Raw genomic sequence first — 16,389 nt, 5'->3', positions numbered from 1 at the left:
GGCTCCTCTTCTGCTGAAGCACTGGGCCCAGTTCCGCACTCCGGAGCCACAGCCCTGGGACGTCCGGATCTGCTCACAGCTCCCTCCCCTGGACCCTTGGGGTTGGGATCTGTGTGCACTGGGGGATTCAAACAGCTCCCACGCTGCCGGAATGCACTCAAGTGGAGCAAAGCTGAGCAGCTGAGGCTGCACTGTGTACACACTCCTGTGGGGTGGCCAGGCAGGAATCCTGGGAGGGACTGGCAGGCAGGCGGGCCTGCGGGACAGATGTGCCCTAATCCCACGGGTAAGCCCTTCTTCTCCCATTCTGGTGGTTATATGGGGCCAGAGCCTCTCAGAGGGAGACAGAGAGCCCTGGGGGATGAGTGCTCCCGCGGAGCTGTCTCACAGACAAAGCTTCCAGCTCCGTGCCTGCTGAAGCCCTTTCTCCATCTAGTCTCTAGTGAGAGTCTCATGTCAGCTCAAACGCGGAGGCCGGGGGTCCTCTGCAGCTAGGATCCCAGAGGTCTACGGCAAGAGAATAAATTGTTGTTAAAGTAATTCCTCTTTGCTCTGAATTTGCATTCAGCCGAACGTTCACGTGTGACCCAGCTTCACGATCTGAGATTTGTAAGCAATGTGCAATTTATTTGAAATATTGAAGTTGCTTTTCTGCTATGTATTGACTTGGCATTTCTAGTCTTTCACTCCTGTTATGATCTTCAGTATGGTGCATCTTTTCCTGGATGTTAGGTGCTCCTTCCTCTCTCCCTTTCTCCCTTCTCACTCCAGGGCAACACATATTATTATAATGTTTATTCAGGTTGAGTCTACTGCTTTGGTGAGTTAAAGGACATTTTAACTCATATGAATGGCCCTAAAAGCCTTCACCTGAGCATTCAACTTGTTTGATAAGCATACGCTACGTCCCTCCCCTGGCCAGGTCAAGGCCACCACCATGTGAGCCTCTTCTCTACCCAGGTTGCTCCCATATATTTGGATGGTTAGATGAGAAGCTGGTCCAGAGGGCAGACGAAGAAATGGAAATTCGACCCCAGCTGACTAGTCCACATGTGACCCAGTGGTATTATCTGGGAATTTTCACACATTATGCACCTTATTTAAAATTCTGGCAATTTTTTTTCTTCTATATAGTGACAAAGACATTGCTTGGATTCCCTTTGCTGCTTACAAAAAACAACAAACACCAAAAAATCTATAAATACAGCATTTATATTTTCTGACTGAATCTCAAAATTAGTTGGGGCATTGGGAAAGAATTTAATTTGACTTTTGAGTGTAAACCAAGGATGTATTTCTTTGAAAAGATAAAACAAGAGGGCTAATCATCCTAAACATGAATGTCTGCACAGATTGAAATTCCCAAGATGCCCAGGAGCCCAGCCTTTGCACAGCCTCCAGCACCGACATTATCTGGAAAAGGGAAAATTTTTCAGAGAAAGAGCATTAAAAAATATATTATTGGAATTATTAGAATAATAATACATTAGCTTAAATAAAACTGACAACTTTTGGAAGTGCTGGTTGGCTCAATCCCAGTGATATTATGCCACTCTGTGTCAATGGCATACCTATGTGCCTTTATTTACTTTATGAATGAGTACTTAAAATTTTTTTCTGGGCAGTAGATATATACTAAACATAAACTCTTCTTTATCTACCTTCCAGTACTCTGAGAAATTTCCTTTGTTGTGTTCATCATCAGTTGGCCCGACCTCTTTCACTCTGGTTGCTCTGCCACGTTTAGAAACTTTGTATAAAAATGACAGTAATATCTGCAGTGGCATATGTTACCCAAATGAATCAGGGTTTTTACTCCCTGTCTGTAAGTCCACTTGGCCTCCTCTTTCCTATACCAATTCTATTCTAGATCCTGAGAGCATTTCTTAGTGACTTCCTTCTTATTATCTTCAAAAGATGCTATTCTAAGGGCCCAGATGACTTTTTGCTACTTGAAATTCTTACATATGAAAGTATACAAGAATCGAGTAGTTTTTCATTGGCACCCAGAAATCCTTTACTCCATCCTCTCTTTTCACTTGTCAGCTTCTTCACTAGACTATGTGTTCCCTGGAGATGTTTAATTCATTTCTGTATTCCTAAAATTTAGCACAATTTACACACATGGCATGTAATTAATTCCCAAAGCAAACTGAACTGAGTACTGTTCCCATTTATTTGCATTTCACTTGGCACCCAACAGAGCACCTGGCACATAGTAGCTTTCAGAAAATATTTGGTGAGTGAATGACTTATTGGTACTCACGTGTGTTTTCAACCACTTCCCCCTTATACAAGGGGATATGTTTGCAGAGTTTCTCAATGGGTGACCCAAGCAGGAACCAATCCACGTCTTTGATCAGAGACTCCAGAGGGTTGTACTTGACCCAGGTGTATTTGTTGGAGAACATGTTGTCCAGAGCCTAGATCGGTATAACAGAAAAGAACAACATAAAATAAATTGACAAAAATTGGTGTACCTTATTCTAAATTGTGACAATTTTTCTCTTTCAGATTATTAAACAGAAAGAACTTAGGGATCTCAAGACATCATCTCTTTTTGAACACTGTATCTGTGAAGTAGCCTCATTAGTAATTACCAGTGTTATTTTACCTCTGGTGGCAATGAAGCCCAAAGAAAGTAAGTCCCATGTCAAAGGTAGCACCTATAAGAAGTTGTGGAGGGAGACTTAAACCTTGGGTCTCTAGCCGCAGTGCACTGTTTGTATATGTTCACTCAACTGTATTATTTCTTTGCATCTTTGGGTCATTGAATATTAGAACTTCTCTTATTACTGTTCCAGTCACCATTTCTCATAGCCCTGCTCTGAGAAGAGAAGCTGATCAGTCCTTGCTATAATGTCACTGGAATTTATTATAAATTCTTGTATTTAGGACTATATTGTGGAAATCAAGCTAAGATTTGCTCCTGCTCTTAAAAAATAATAAAATAAAAGTAAAAACACTTTAATAACTTTAATAAGTTGAGTATCATATTTATGGTAAGGCATGATAGTATGATCTTCTCCCTCACACTCTTCATTTCTCCATAAATACCAGTATTGCCTGGCTTAAGAACAGAGAATACTCAAGAGTGCCCCAGAATTACCTGTTTCTCATAGATGTACCGTTGGAGATTGTTCAGAGGAGGGATGTTCTGATGGTCCATCTTCAGGATAAAGCAGGCTCTTCGGGAGAGCACCCTGGATGCAATGTAGCCCTGAGGCAGCAAGAGTACAGTTACTGTTCCTCCCTAGTTCCCTGAATCTGAACTTGGTGAAGATGATGCCTGAACCTCGGAAGAAAGACTTGAACATGCACAGTGAATATATGGTGGGATTGCTCTCCAATCTGCAATCAACTTTATCCACTTGACTTATTTTACATAACATTTTCATTTTTTCACTTGTCACTTCTACCCCTTTGAAATTGTGCAAACCCATGACTATATTCTGCTTTTCATGTCATGGAACCAGGGTCTGCAGTTTGAGGTTTGAAAGATTGAGAAGAAGCACTTCTCTGTCTCTTTCCATTATTTCATTATTATTATTACCATTATTTTTTTTTTTTTTGAGACAGACTCTCACTCTGTTGCCCAGGCTGGAGTGCAGTGGTGCAATCTCAGCTCACTGAAGCCTCCACCTCCCTGGTTCAAGCAACTCTCTTGCCTCAGCTTCCAGAGTAGCTGGGACTACAGGTGTGCACCACCACGAACAGCTAATTTTTTATGTTTAGTAGAGATGGAGTTTCACCATATTAGCCAGGCTGGTCTCAAACTCCTGATCTCAAGTGATCCACCCACCTTGAGCTCCCAAAGTGCTGAGATTAGAGGTGTAAGCTACTGCATCTGGCTTCTTTCCATTAATTTTATTCTGCTTCCTCCCCAGTTTGGGGTAAATAGAATATTTTTTAGAACTGTGCTGTCCTGGCCAGGTGCAGTGGCTCACACCTGTAATCCCAGCACTTTGGGAGGCCAAGGCAGGCAGATCACAAGGTCAGGAGATCGACACCATCCTGGCTAACATGGTGAAACCCCGTCTCTACTAAAAATACAAAAAATTTAGCCGGGCGTGGTGGTGGGCACCTGTAGTCCCAGCTACTCGGGAGGCTGAGGCAGGAGAATGGCATGAACCCGGGAGGTGGAGCTTGCAGTGAGCCAAGATCGCACCACTGGACTCCAGCCTGGGTGACAGAGCGAGACTCCGTCAAAAAAAAAAAAAAAACTGTGCTGTCCAATATGATAGTTATTAGCTATATGCCGCTATCTAAATTTAAATTCAAATTCGGTAAAATTTAAAATGCACTTCTATTACAAATTTTGAGTACTCAATAACCACAGGGGGCTGGGGGCTTCCCTATTGGAAATTCAAATCTAGAACACTTCCACCGCTGCAGAAAGTTCTGTTAGACAGTGCTGCTTTAGGAGCTCTCATAAGCATACCCTTACCCACACTCATGCACGCTCACACACGTCTCATCTATCCTCCCCTCATTTGCCATCTTTTCTTCCTCTCCAGTTTTCCCCATCCCTTCTCCATCTCAAACCCAAGCTGGCTGGAGAGGGATGGGTTGCAATAAGGTGGGATTGAAAGAGCAATGGAGGGTGAAGACCCTGGGGCCAGATGGGACCTAAGGCCACTGAGTCTTCACCTGGAGTGAAAATTGTCTCTACAGAGTTCCAAATAATGATATACCCTAGAAAGCTGTATCTAATAGAAATCTTTCTGGTTCTTATTTTTCAATTCTCACAAATTGTCAGTTCCTAAAATTCAAAAAATAGACAGAGGCTGAGCCTGGTGATAATGGAAGAAGCTTAAAGCAAATCCTCACTTCTCCATTTTTTTTTAAAGACAGTTTTGGGATTTCCATGACAGTTGCTTAAAAACAATTTCAGTGCCACTTCCTTTGAAACCACATTTTCTAATGACTCTATACTTTCAAATGTGTGATTGAACTGCCAACACCAATGGGAAAGAGGAACGTGAAGACATTTCTAGAAGAAAAGGGACAGAAAAGCAGTTCAAAAGTCTAGTGAGATGAGCAGGAACCTACTTACATCCATAGTGCATAGCTTGGAACCTAGGTAGAAGCAGGTTCATAATTCGTTGGTGGAAGAAATGGAAAACAAATGAATAAATAACTGATGAAGGATACATTTTCTGAGCAGGTTTCTGTGACTTATTGTTAATGCCAGTATCTAACACTTGAAAATAGTTTAGTGCTTTTAGTTAGCAGACTTTCTTTCTTACAGAAAAAGTATGATTTTTTGCCTACCCTATGTACATAATTAAATGTGTATAGTTGCTCTGGATTTCTGCTATGTTGTGATTGCTTTGTGATTGTTCTTTTTATTATTTTATATTTTTTAATTATTTATTTATTTATTTTTTTGAGACAGGATCTCGTTCTGTCACCCAGGCTGGAGTGCAGTGGTGCAGTCTCAGCTCACTGCAGCCTTGACTTCCTGGGCTCCAGCAATCCTCCCACCTCAGCCTCCCAAGTAGGTGGGGCCACAGGCCCGCACCACCACACCCAGCTAATTTTTGTATTTTTGGTAGAGATGGGATTTTGCCATGTTGCCCAGGCCAGTCTCCAACTCCTGGGCTCAAGAGATCCTCCCGCCTCAGACTCCCAAAGTGCTGGGATTACAGGCATGAGCCACTGTGCCTGACCAATTGTTCTTTTTCTGCATGATGTTCTGTGTTAGAAGCCCTATTCATTCATTTATTCACTCAACAAATGAGTTTGAGTGTCTGCGTGCCAGGCTTTGCTTTGGACTTTGGTTACTCTTCTTTGCACTTTCTGAGCCTGTAGTAGGATAATAGCATCACTCTTCCAATTTCTACCTGAAAAGGTCAAGCAAATGCATATGTTTCCTGTCATATGTTTTTCTTCAAAATGGTTTTGTTTTTTTAACCAATTGCTTGATTATTTAAAGAGAAAAGTGAAAGTGAGGAATTCTTAAAGAATTGCAAGGTTAAGTCTAAGAATTCAAGTATATATGCCCCATATATATATAGATCCCTCTGCTCTTTAGCAAACTAGTCCTGATTAATATGAAAATTCATTTGCTGCTTACATGTTTATAGTCAAAAATTGTGGTAGAAGAGCATGATCCTGCATGGATGTTAACGATGGCGGTATTTTTTTCATTATCAATTGTCACTGTCTCCTGAACATTGCCACCATTGTTGCTTGGGCTGATGATGTTAAAAACCTAGATTGAAAAGAAAGACAAAATGTTTTTCCATAAATCTTATATATTTGAAAGGCAACTCTTCCAACAAAATAAAGCAGCTGCCTGCTATGAACAAGGGATTAAAAACTGAAACTGTCCACTGGGGTCCCAGTCCAAAAACTTATGATGCCATAAGAAGGCAAAGCTTTTCCTTAGAGTTTACTATATTATATATGGGAGAAGCAGTGATATCACAAGAGAAATGAGACTGACCACATTTTAAAGCAATGGCTTACATTTGCAAAGGTATTGTGGTTGGAGAGGAATAGCCAAGCTCATTATTTCCATTATTGGTTATTTCTGAGATTCCATCCCAAATAAGGCATATGGCCTCTCTACTGTCTTCAGGCTCTCTTGTACCTTCCCTTTCCTCTCCCAACATCTCTAAGAGATAAAGTCCATAAGGAACCAACTCACCTCGTATCCATGAGATTGTATCCCAAAGATGGTCAGCACCACCAGCAATGCCACCTGAAAAACAGACCCACCACATCCATTCTTTATAGGGTAGTCATTGAGTGTGGGACAGGAGGAAACACTGGACAGGAAAGGCACAGATATCTCAGAAAATGTACACCTAGAGACACTGAGTGGCCACAGATGGTCAGCACTCCCTTTCCATGCACACGTTGATTGGCTCACACATTGGCTCATTTAACAGGCATTTGTTGAGTTCATTCTATTTGCCAGACACAGGGTTCTACAATTGCCACCTAATTCCCAACTCTTTCTAGCATTATAACCATGTAGATAGTAGGAGAAACCCGGGGCAGATGAGCAGTGAAGGATTCATTTCACTATGGAAATACTCTGGTATGATTCACACTAGCTTTGGATAACAGTGGTCAAATTGTGTCCTCTAAAAAAATAATTAATTAATTAATTAATTTTAAAAAACTTTAATCCCTTAAGACTGAGAGGGTAATACAGATTTAAAATGAATCATGGGTGATAAAGACCTGACAGGTTCCTAAGGGAAACTATGAAAATAGAATGCTTGGGAGCACAATTAACTTTTGAGGCTGACATCAAGTAAAACCCCCATATTCTCCTATGCCTTAGTGATACTATCATACAAGTGCTGGGCCCACAGGTCGTGAGCTGACATTGAAGCAGTTCTGATATTTTGCTGTAGTTCTGTAAGAGTCTGTTCCAACATGCTAACCCAGGTTTTGTACCCTCTCTTCTGAACATCAGTGAACTGTACTATCACTGAAAACTACATCAGTACATAGTTGACTGCACTGTCATTTGAAAACTGCTGATGAAAGGAGTCTTGGGGAAGGGGGATATTTTTAAGAACTGTCAGTGGGACTTTCCTACTTCCCTTTCCATCCCACCCTTAATATTTCTCTTCTGGGGACTGGGAGTAGAGCATCTAACAAAGACCTGTGTGCTGATATTCAACCTTCCATAGGGATACATCTTCTCTTACCACAGACCAGCTCCAGCAACATATGATACTCCCGTATATTCTATTTAATGAGTCTAAAATGGTTTGAACAAGTAGTCGAAGGACTAAACCACTTTAATGGTATGATTAGAGAGAGCTTGGGGAGTGTCCTCTGCCCCAAAATGATCTCCCTTCCAACACTGTGGTTAATACACCATGGTTATATAATAATTTTGTGCTTCAGGGTTAGGTCTCAATTTGGAAAATCAAGACAGCCCTGAGAGAGGGAGCTCTTTAAGCTGACAGTCTTTAACACTTTAGAAAGAGGTACTTAACATTTTGCTTTCTCCCTTAGCAGCTGAATGAGAATAAAGGACAGAGACTAGGGGAGCGAATTCCATTCTAGGTCAGAACATAGCCCACTGTCCATGGGGCACTGCAATGTGGAACTACGGAGGCTGGGATCAGATGGAGGGGTGGAGTGGCCATAGAAGGAACGTTTTGTCCTAAGGGAGAATTTGGTCATAATGAGAGGCCATTGAAGACACTCTGGCTGCTTAAATTTGCCATGATTGCACCTGCAAGTGGGGATTCAGATGGATAAATTACATTCTAAATCCCACATTTACGGGCTTGGGAAAATCACATTCCTCTGCCTCTCAGTCTCCTTATCTGTAAAATGGGGAGAATACTACTCAACTCATAGGGTTGTTGCAATGAATAGATGAAATTATTCCTGTGATATGCTTAGTCTAAGGCTTAGTATGCATTTGAGAAATAAGAGGTACTATTGTTACTATTACTGAGATTATTTTTAAATTACAACTTCTCTCTTAGATAGCAAATGTAGTTGTTTTAAATAGCCCAAATTCCCTATGAAGCTCATAATAAAGGATTATTATTAAACACCCTCAAAATCAAAATTATCTAGAGATTTCTTTGTATTTTTGTATTTTCTTTTAAGTAAATATCTCAAAACAGGAAAAGGACAAAAAAAGTCAGACTTATTCAACACTATTTCTGCCAAAGATGTCATTAATTCAATCACAGAAGCTTAGAAGCATGCACAGTATCTGTCTAAGACTCCCAAAATCCATGGCATATTAGATATGAGCATTGTCTGCAAGCAGTCACCACAAGAGTATCAAGAAGCAGAAACAAATACTCACAAATATTTTCATTTTGCCTGGGAGAGGAAGGTGCTGCAGTAAGTAAAGCTGCCCTGTGCAGCTTCTATCCTTTATATGGGCTTGAAGATGTGGATATCTCTTTTTCAAATGATCACTTTGGAAAAGACCATGTCTATATCTCTGACACACCCTAGCAAACTCCTTTATCAGAATTGAGATCCAACCACATACCTGATATCAATGAAGTTCATTAGTCAGTAATGAAAATTCACCACTTGGTCACTCTGTAAATATTCCCTGCTATTTGTACTATGCTGCACTTGACATTTTAATTTCCACCCTTTAAAAATATTGCATGATGCTTGTTCTATGCATACATTTTATAGCTCTACAAGGACAAACTTCTAACATCTCCTCCTAAAGAAAGAGTGCTTCCTTAAGGCCTGAGTTGGGCCCCAACTCAATGTCTTTTCACCACTGTTCTGCTGGCTGAATTCTTCCACAGAGGGAACGGATATGAGACTGGGTGCCAAGACAGTGGCTGGGGAGGCCTGCTTGGAGAACAAACAGCCCAGGACTTTCTTCATTCTTCCCTTTAGATTTGGTGTCAATTTCCAGAAATTAATGAGGAACAAGACTCAGAAAGCATTCTCCCCAATTACCAGGGTTAACCAAATTTTTACATTAAGCTTCGTCCAAAACTGCACAAAACTGTAAGTTAGAGACCTCTAGTTATCTTGCAGAGTGTTAAGAAATTCTCAGATTGAAAAAAAAAAGAGAGAAAGAGAATAAAGTTTAATTTGTGTAATTTTTTTAACCTGACAATTAGAAATGGCTAGTTAGTGTCAGGGTATAATCATGAACTCAGGAAGGGAAATTTAAAAACAAAACAAACAACAACAACAACAAAAACAATAAACTTCGGCTGGGCGCAGTGGCTCATGCCTGTAACCCCGGCAATTTGGGAGGCCAAGGCGGGCAGATCACCTGAGGTCAGAAGTTTGAGACCAGCCTGGACAACATGGTGAAACCCCGTCTCTACTATGGTGAAACCCCGTCTCTACTAAAAATACAAAAAAATTAGCCAGGCGTGATGGTGCTCGCCTGTAGTCCCAGCTACTCAGGAGGCTGAGGCAGGAGAATTGCTTGAACCCAGGAGGCAGCGGTTGCAGTGAGCCGAGATCATGCCACTGCACTCCAGCCTGGGTGATAGAGCAAGATTCCATCCCAAAACAAAAACAAAAAACCCAGTAAATTGCAAAATTGTAAAATACTGAGAATCACCACAGTAAACAAAGAGATAACATAAATAATGGCCTTGTTTTACAGCTGAAACAACTTTCTAACTAGCAGCTTTAAACAAAAATGGGGTTCTCAAAAAGTAGACATCTGGGCAAGTTAGGGGTTACCTAGTTCACTGGAATCTCCCTACCCTGGCTGTTCAGTGGGGGTGGATGTAAAACACGCAGCTTTATTAAATCTTTCTGAGATAGTAGCTGCAGAAAGGATTACAGTTTTGTAAGGCACCTGCAAATTTTCTCTCATATCTGGCTTCAGAGACTCAAAAAAGCAAACCAGCAATGCCCGTAGACATTAGGGCTAATGAAAGTATCACATGCTATCCTCTACCATGTCCCCCTCCTGTCCTCAGGAGTTCTGGGTCTATAGTCTAATAATGATTGTTGCTAGTGTTTGTAGAGCACTCAATATGTTTCAACACTTTCCAAACACTTCGGATATATTGATTCATCTGATTCTCATATCAACTCTAGAAGTTACCTTCTATCCTGTTCCATTTTACAGATAGGAAAACCAAGGTGCAGGGAAGTTAAGTAACTCTCTGAGATCACACAGCTTCGAAAGGCAGTGTTTGGGATCTGAGCCCAATTTAACTCCAGAGTCCACACTCTTAATTCTGAAAATGATACAGCCTCTCCTTGCCTTGCTGAGACAGGAGCATTAGCAAGGAGGCTTCTGCTTCCAGAATGCTCCCTAACTGAAAGATAGACTTGGAAATTGTCAGGCCTACCCACAACTTAGGAGTGAAAACTAAAATGAGAAGTGGTGCTTGTAAACGTTGTTATGAATGAAATTCCTGTCTTCACTCCCAGCTCCCCGCCGAGGGAGTGAAATTGCTGACCTGGAAGGGCCTGGTGCTGACGGTGCCCACCTTTGGATACCCTGACGTAGTAGGTCTGAGAAGGGGCGCAGGCATGTGGACTTCTAAAACTTCCGTGGGTTATTCAGATTGAACGCTGTTTCAAGTCTCATCTAAACCTCTTACAAGGAAACTAAGAGCCAAACAGGTTAAGGAATTTGCCTAGGATCGTATATAGTTAGTATATAGTTTCTGGCAAAAATAACTCTCCCTCAGGCCTTCTGACATTAAGTCCAATATTCTTTAGTTGGTAAAGCACCAAAACGTTTAAAATAATACTTCAATGAATGAAGGTATTAATGTTTATTTATCCACTCTTTTTTAAAAAATTATTATCATACTTTAAGTTCTGGGATACATGTGCAGAATGTGTAGGTTTGTTACATAGCTATACACATGCCATGATTGTTTGTTGCACCCATCAACCCGTCATCTACATTAGGTATTTCTCCTAATGCTATCCCTCCTCTAGCCCCCCACTCCCCAACAGGTGCCGGTGTGTGATGTTCCCCTCCCTGTGTCCATGTGTTCTCACTGTTCAGCTCCCACTTATGAGTGAGAACATGCGGTGTTTAGTTTTCTGTTCTTGTGTTAGTTTGCTGAGAATGATGATTTCCAGCTTCATCCATGTCCCTGCAAAGGACATGAACTCATCCTTTTTTATGGCTGCATAGTATTCCATCGTATATATGTACCACGTTTTCTCTATCCAGGCTTTCACAATAGCGAAGACTCGGAACCAACCCAAATGCCCATTTATTCACTCTTCTATATGGTCCTTTGCTTTGCTGATACAATCGGTGCTGACACAGATGTTTTCATACCTGTTCAAAATCGTCCTGTAGCGTACAGCTTGCTTGGGTCACAGGAGTGTGCAGAGTCAACTATTTGCTAGTTCATATCCTTTCCCCTTTTTCTAATTCTTGTCCATTTTTTATTGTTATGTAGGAGTTCTTTTCATATTCTGAATAAGAATTCTCTAATAATCTCCTAGTCCATATAGCTCATCATTTAACTTTGTTTATGGTGTCCTTTGCTATACAGAAGTTTTATTTACATTTTGATGTTGTTGAAATGAGCAATATTTGCTTCTCTAATTTGTGCTTTTTAGTCTTGCTTAAGAAATGCTTCCAAGGTCTTTAATGTATTTTCCTACATTTTCTTAAAGTCTAGCGTTTTACATTTAATTTTACTGTTATGTTTGAATATAGTATTAGGGTGCAATCTAATTTTTTTCTTCATTTTGATATCCAGTTGTCCCAGCATCCATTATTGAATAATTCAGGCTTTTTTCACTAATTTATAATGTCATATAGTTTCCATGTATGTGTTAGTCTATTAATTGTCTCTCTATTCTATTGTCCTATTTGTCCATCCAGATGACAATGCCTCCCAGTCTTAATTTCACTGTCTTTATAAGTAAGTTTTAATATCTGGCAGAGGAAATCTTCCAGCCTTGCTATTTTTAAAAACTATCTTGGCTATTTTTGTGAATTTTCTGTATTGCTTAGTTGTTTTTCATTTCATTGATTTCTACCTTTATTAGTTTTTCTTTATTTTCACTTCCTTCATAACTATTCTGTTGTTATTTATCTAACTTCTTGAGCTGAAACCCACCCATTTCTATTAAATCTCTTGCTATTTTTAAAGGATAGCATTCAGCAATAAATATTTACCTCTAAGTACTTTTTATTTGCATCTCACAACTATTTTGATCAGTTCTTAGTATTTCTTAATTTCCAGTGTGATCTTCTCTTTAATCCACAAGTTGTTGAGAATATTTTTCAGTTTCTTAAGTAAAGATTTTTCTCCTTTCTCTTGCTCTTTCTTCACCTTTTCCTCTCTTTTCCCTCTCTCTTTCTCTTTCATCATCTATAAAAACTCCAATCTTTGAAATAAATGTATATTTTATATCATCTGGTTACATTTAAAATGGATATTTCCATTAGATCAAGCTTGTTAATTATTCTACATTATTCCTAATTTTTTATCTACCAGATCTAACTAATTCTACTAGAGTCATGTTAAAAACCTTTCTTAGGACTGTACTTTTGTCCGTTTCTATGTAATATTTATAAGTTTTTGTTTGATGACATTCACAGCAATGCTCTTTGGAAAATGCAAATTCATCTTCAGTATATCGTCCTGGAGAACTGTCTTTCATTCTTATGTAATATGTCCCACTGTGCCTCTATTTATGTTCATTTCTTTTTGCCTTTGGTTTGCCTTTTCTTTAGTACTATCTGGGTAGTAGACTTCTTTGCTCATTTTATTTTTAACTTTTCTGTGTGGCATTACCTTAGATGTTTCTCTAGCTTATAGTATTTTACCAAGTTTTATTTATTCTACAGTCTGAAAAACTCCTTTAATATGTGAATGTCATCCGTTTCCTATATTGTGATTACTAATACAATTTAGACTTCTTTCTAGTCTTATTTTATTGTATACTTATTGCTGTCTTTCTTAGCATTCATTCCTTTATTTTTTGCCGTCTTTGTACTGATAAAGATTGTATAGTCTTTACCTGTTATCTTTTTGAAATATGTAAATTTTTATTATTTAGGGCTTCCTTTGAAATTTTAACAAATATACTTAATTATCCATATTTCCTACGAATCCAAAAAGCATCCTATATTTTGTTCTTCCCCAAAGACATAGAAACTCAGTACTTTTATGAGCATGCTTTCTATCCCAAGAGTGTTATAATTATGTAGTTTATTTTCACCTTTAAAAATATCACACAGGCCAGGAGCAGTGGCTCATGCCTATAATCCCAGCACTTTGGAAGGCCAAGGCCAGCAGATCACTTGAGGTCAGGAGTTTGAAACCAGCCTGACCAACATGGTGAAACTCTGTCTGTATTAAAATACAAAAATTAGCTGGGCATGGTGGTGCGTGCCTGTAATCCCAGCTACTTGGGAGGCTGAGGCAGGAGAATTGCTTGAACCAGGAAGGCAGAGTTTGCAGTGAGCTGAGATCACGCCACTGCACTTCAGGCTGGGCAACAGAGTGAGACTGTCTCAAAACAAAAACAAAACAAACAAACAAAAGAAAACAAAGAAAACACAAAACCTCAAAATAGTTAAGTGTACCGTCAACGGATAATTAAATTTACTAAAATACTTTATCAATCTTATGCTAATTATTTCTTATAGCTTGAATACTCCATTTTCTTTTTGCTTGAATATATCTCTTAATAGATTTTTTATTGGAAGACTATTGATATTAAATTCTCTTGTTTTCCTATGTTTAAATAAGTATTTGCCTCTTACTTTTGGATAGTAGTTATACGTTGACAGTTATTTTCTTTGTAGCATTGTGAAGATATTACTAGATTGCCTTCTGGCACTTATTATTGCTTCTGTGAAACCTGCTCCCAGTGTAATGTAATGTTTCTAATTTTTTTTTTCACAGTAATATGCTGTTTTATTTCAGCCTGTTTTATTTACTAATTTTATTCTTCCTTATATATGTAATACCTTCATTTATATCTTTAAGTATCTTAGACATCTTTACAGATGTCTTTTTCTCACTATTCTCCTGTTCAAACCAAACAGTAAAATCTGCTCTAACTATTGATTTGGTTAGTTGCCTTTCTTGAAGATTAGACCTATTTAGACCCATTGTAACTATTACTTTTTAAATTACAAAACTTAAATCCTCTATTTTTACAATATTTCTCTGAAGCACACTCATGATCTCGCGCTCTCTCTCTCGCTCTCTCCTTCTGCAACTCTTTTCTTATTTTCCAGGCAGCATATACTATCTCAAGCTCACCATGTCTAAAATAAAAATTGTTGCACTCCTTTCCCAAAGCTATTCTTTTTTCTGAACATTGTTATTTCTGTTGACAATTTATCTAGGTCTTTGGGCTACCCTTGAAGTCTTCCTTGATTCTTCTGCCAGTTTTCCTCTGTAATGCCTCTCTCATTTATATCTTTTTTCCAATCCATCAGCCCAAGCTCTATTGCACATTCTTATTACTGCACAGTGTCCCTGTCACAGTGACTTTCATTAGTCAGAATATTGGCACTAACTACTCCAACAAGCAATGCCTAAGTCTCAGTGCTTTCACAAAATAAACTTCTATTTCTCACTCACATATAGTTCAAAGCAGATGACGCTCAGGGTGGGTAATTCTCCTCCAAGGAATGATTTGTGGATTCTAGCTTCCTTCTTATGTGGCCACCATCTTCCCACATGGCTTCATGTTTTTCCTGGCATCACTCAGCTGGCAGATGGAGGTTCAGACGGACAACATGGAGAAGTCACACCTGCTTTTAAATTTTGCTTTTAAAAAAAGCAATTAATGATCTTTTGCATTTCATGCAGTTAGGCTTGTATGTCTTTTTCATATGATTTATTTCAATATTTTTAGGCTTAGAAAATCCTTTGCATTGCCAAAATCAGATTAAAGTTTACGTATATTTTCTTCCAGTTTTTTATGGATTATTTCATATCATATATATTGTTTACATGTATTTTTAAAATTAATTTGGAATTAATTTTTGTTTATGGTCGGATCTATTATACATCAGCTTTTCCCAAATAACTAAACCCTCATCCCAAGGCTATTTAAAGCAGAGTCTTTTTCTCCCCAATAGTAGTTTTTGAGCCCCTGCTTGGGGTATGGCAGAAAATGACACAGTAATGAATTAAAATACTTCTAATGTATGAGGGAGACAACGAGTAGGGTATCTTCAACTTACCAATAGTTTCAATAAATCCACAAGAAAATAGACACATAGGATTTTTTTTTTTTTTTGAGACAGAGTCTTGCTCTGTTGCCCAGGTTGGAGTGCAGTGGCAAGATCTCAGCTCACCACAACCTCTACCTCCCGGGTTGAAGCAATTCTCCTGACTCAGCCTCCTGAGTTGCTGGGACTACGGGCACGCACCACCACGCCCACCTAATTTTTGTATTTTTAGTAGAGATGGGGTTTTACCATGTTAGCCTGGCTGGTCTCTAACTCCTGACCTCAGGTAATCCACCCACCTCGGCCTCCCAAAGTGCTAGGATTGCAGGCCTGAGCCGCCGTGCCTGGCCAGGGTTGTTTTTGTTTTTTTTTTTTAATGGGCAAATGACCTGATTCGAAGGAGAGGAGCAATCACAGGAGGTGGTAAAGAGTTGAGGCCTCAGAAACATCCTACCTGGATTTGAATTCCATGTTCCCTATCTCTCACTGTGTGCCTCAGTAACCTCATTTGGAAAGAAAGAATAACAAAATACCTCCTCAAAGCATCATTATAAACATTGAAAAGTTCACATATATAAAATATTTAGAATAATTGCTCACATAGAGTAAGCTCTCAATAAATTTATCTAATAATATTATCAATATTTATTATAAGTAAAACATACCAAACCTCATAAACTATTAGGGAATTATACATTTAAACAGCAGTATTAAATTAAAATGGAACTATGACATCCAAAAAATCCCTAATTATTGTTTTGTAATCACTTCTA

The 16,389-nt window shown here is 39.1% G+C and overlaps 1 protein-coding gene across 1 annotated transcript; it reads right to left on the bottom strand.

The window, feature by feature from the left end:
• Nucleotides 1-1,194: 1,194 nt before the first annotated feature.
• GKN2 (gastrokine 2) lies at nt 1,195-8,939 on the bottom strand. The gene is made up of 6 exons (XM_003309065.4): nt 8,801-8,939; nt 6,656-6,709; nt 6,080-6,217; nt 3,110-3,220; nt 2,267-2,423; nt 1,195-1,413 (listed from the first exon to the last, which is right to left on the bottom strand). Exons 1-6 carry the CDS (start codon nt 8,810-8,812, stop codon nt 1,331-1,333), a joined length of 555 nt encoding a protein of 184 aa, XP_003309113.1. The 5' UTR covers nt 8,813-8,939; the 3' UTR covers nt 1,195-1,330.
• Between the last annotated feature and the right edge of the window lie 7,450 nt (nt 8,940-16,389).

Source organism: Pan troglodytes, chromosome 12 (assembly GCF_028858775.2).
Source record: "Pan troglodytes isolate AG18354 chromosome 12, NHGRI_mPanTro3-v2.0_pri, whole genome shotgun sequence".
In the NCBI taxonomy this organism is placed as follows: domain Eukaryota; kingdom Metazoa; phylum Chordata; class Mammalia; order Primates; family Hominidae; genus Pan; species Pan troglodytes.
The sequence above is the reverse complement of the archived record's forward strand: the minus strand, read 5'-3'. Positions and strand labels throughout refer to the sequence as shown.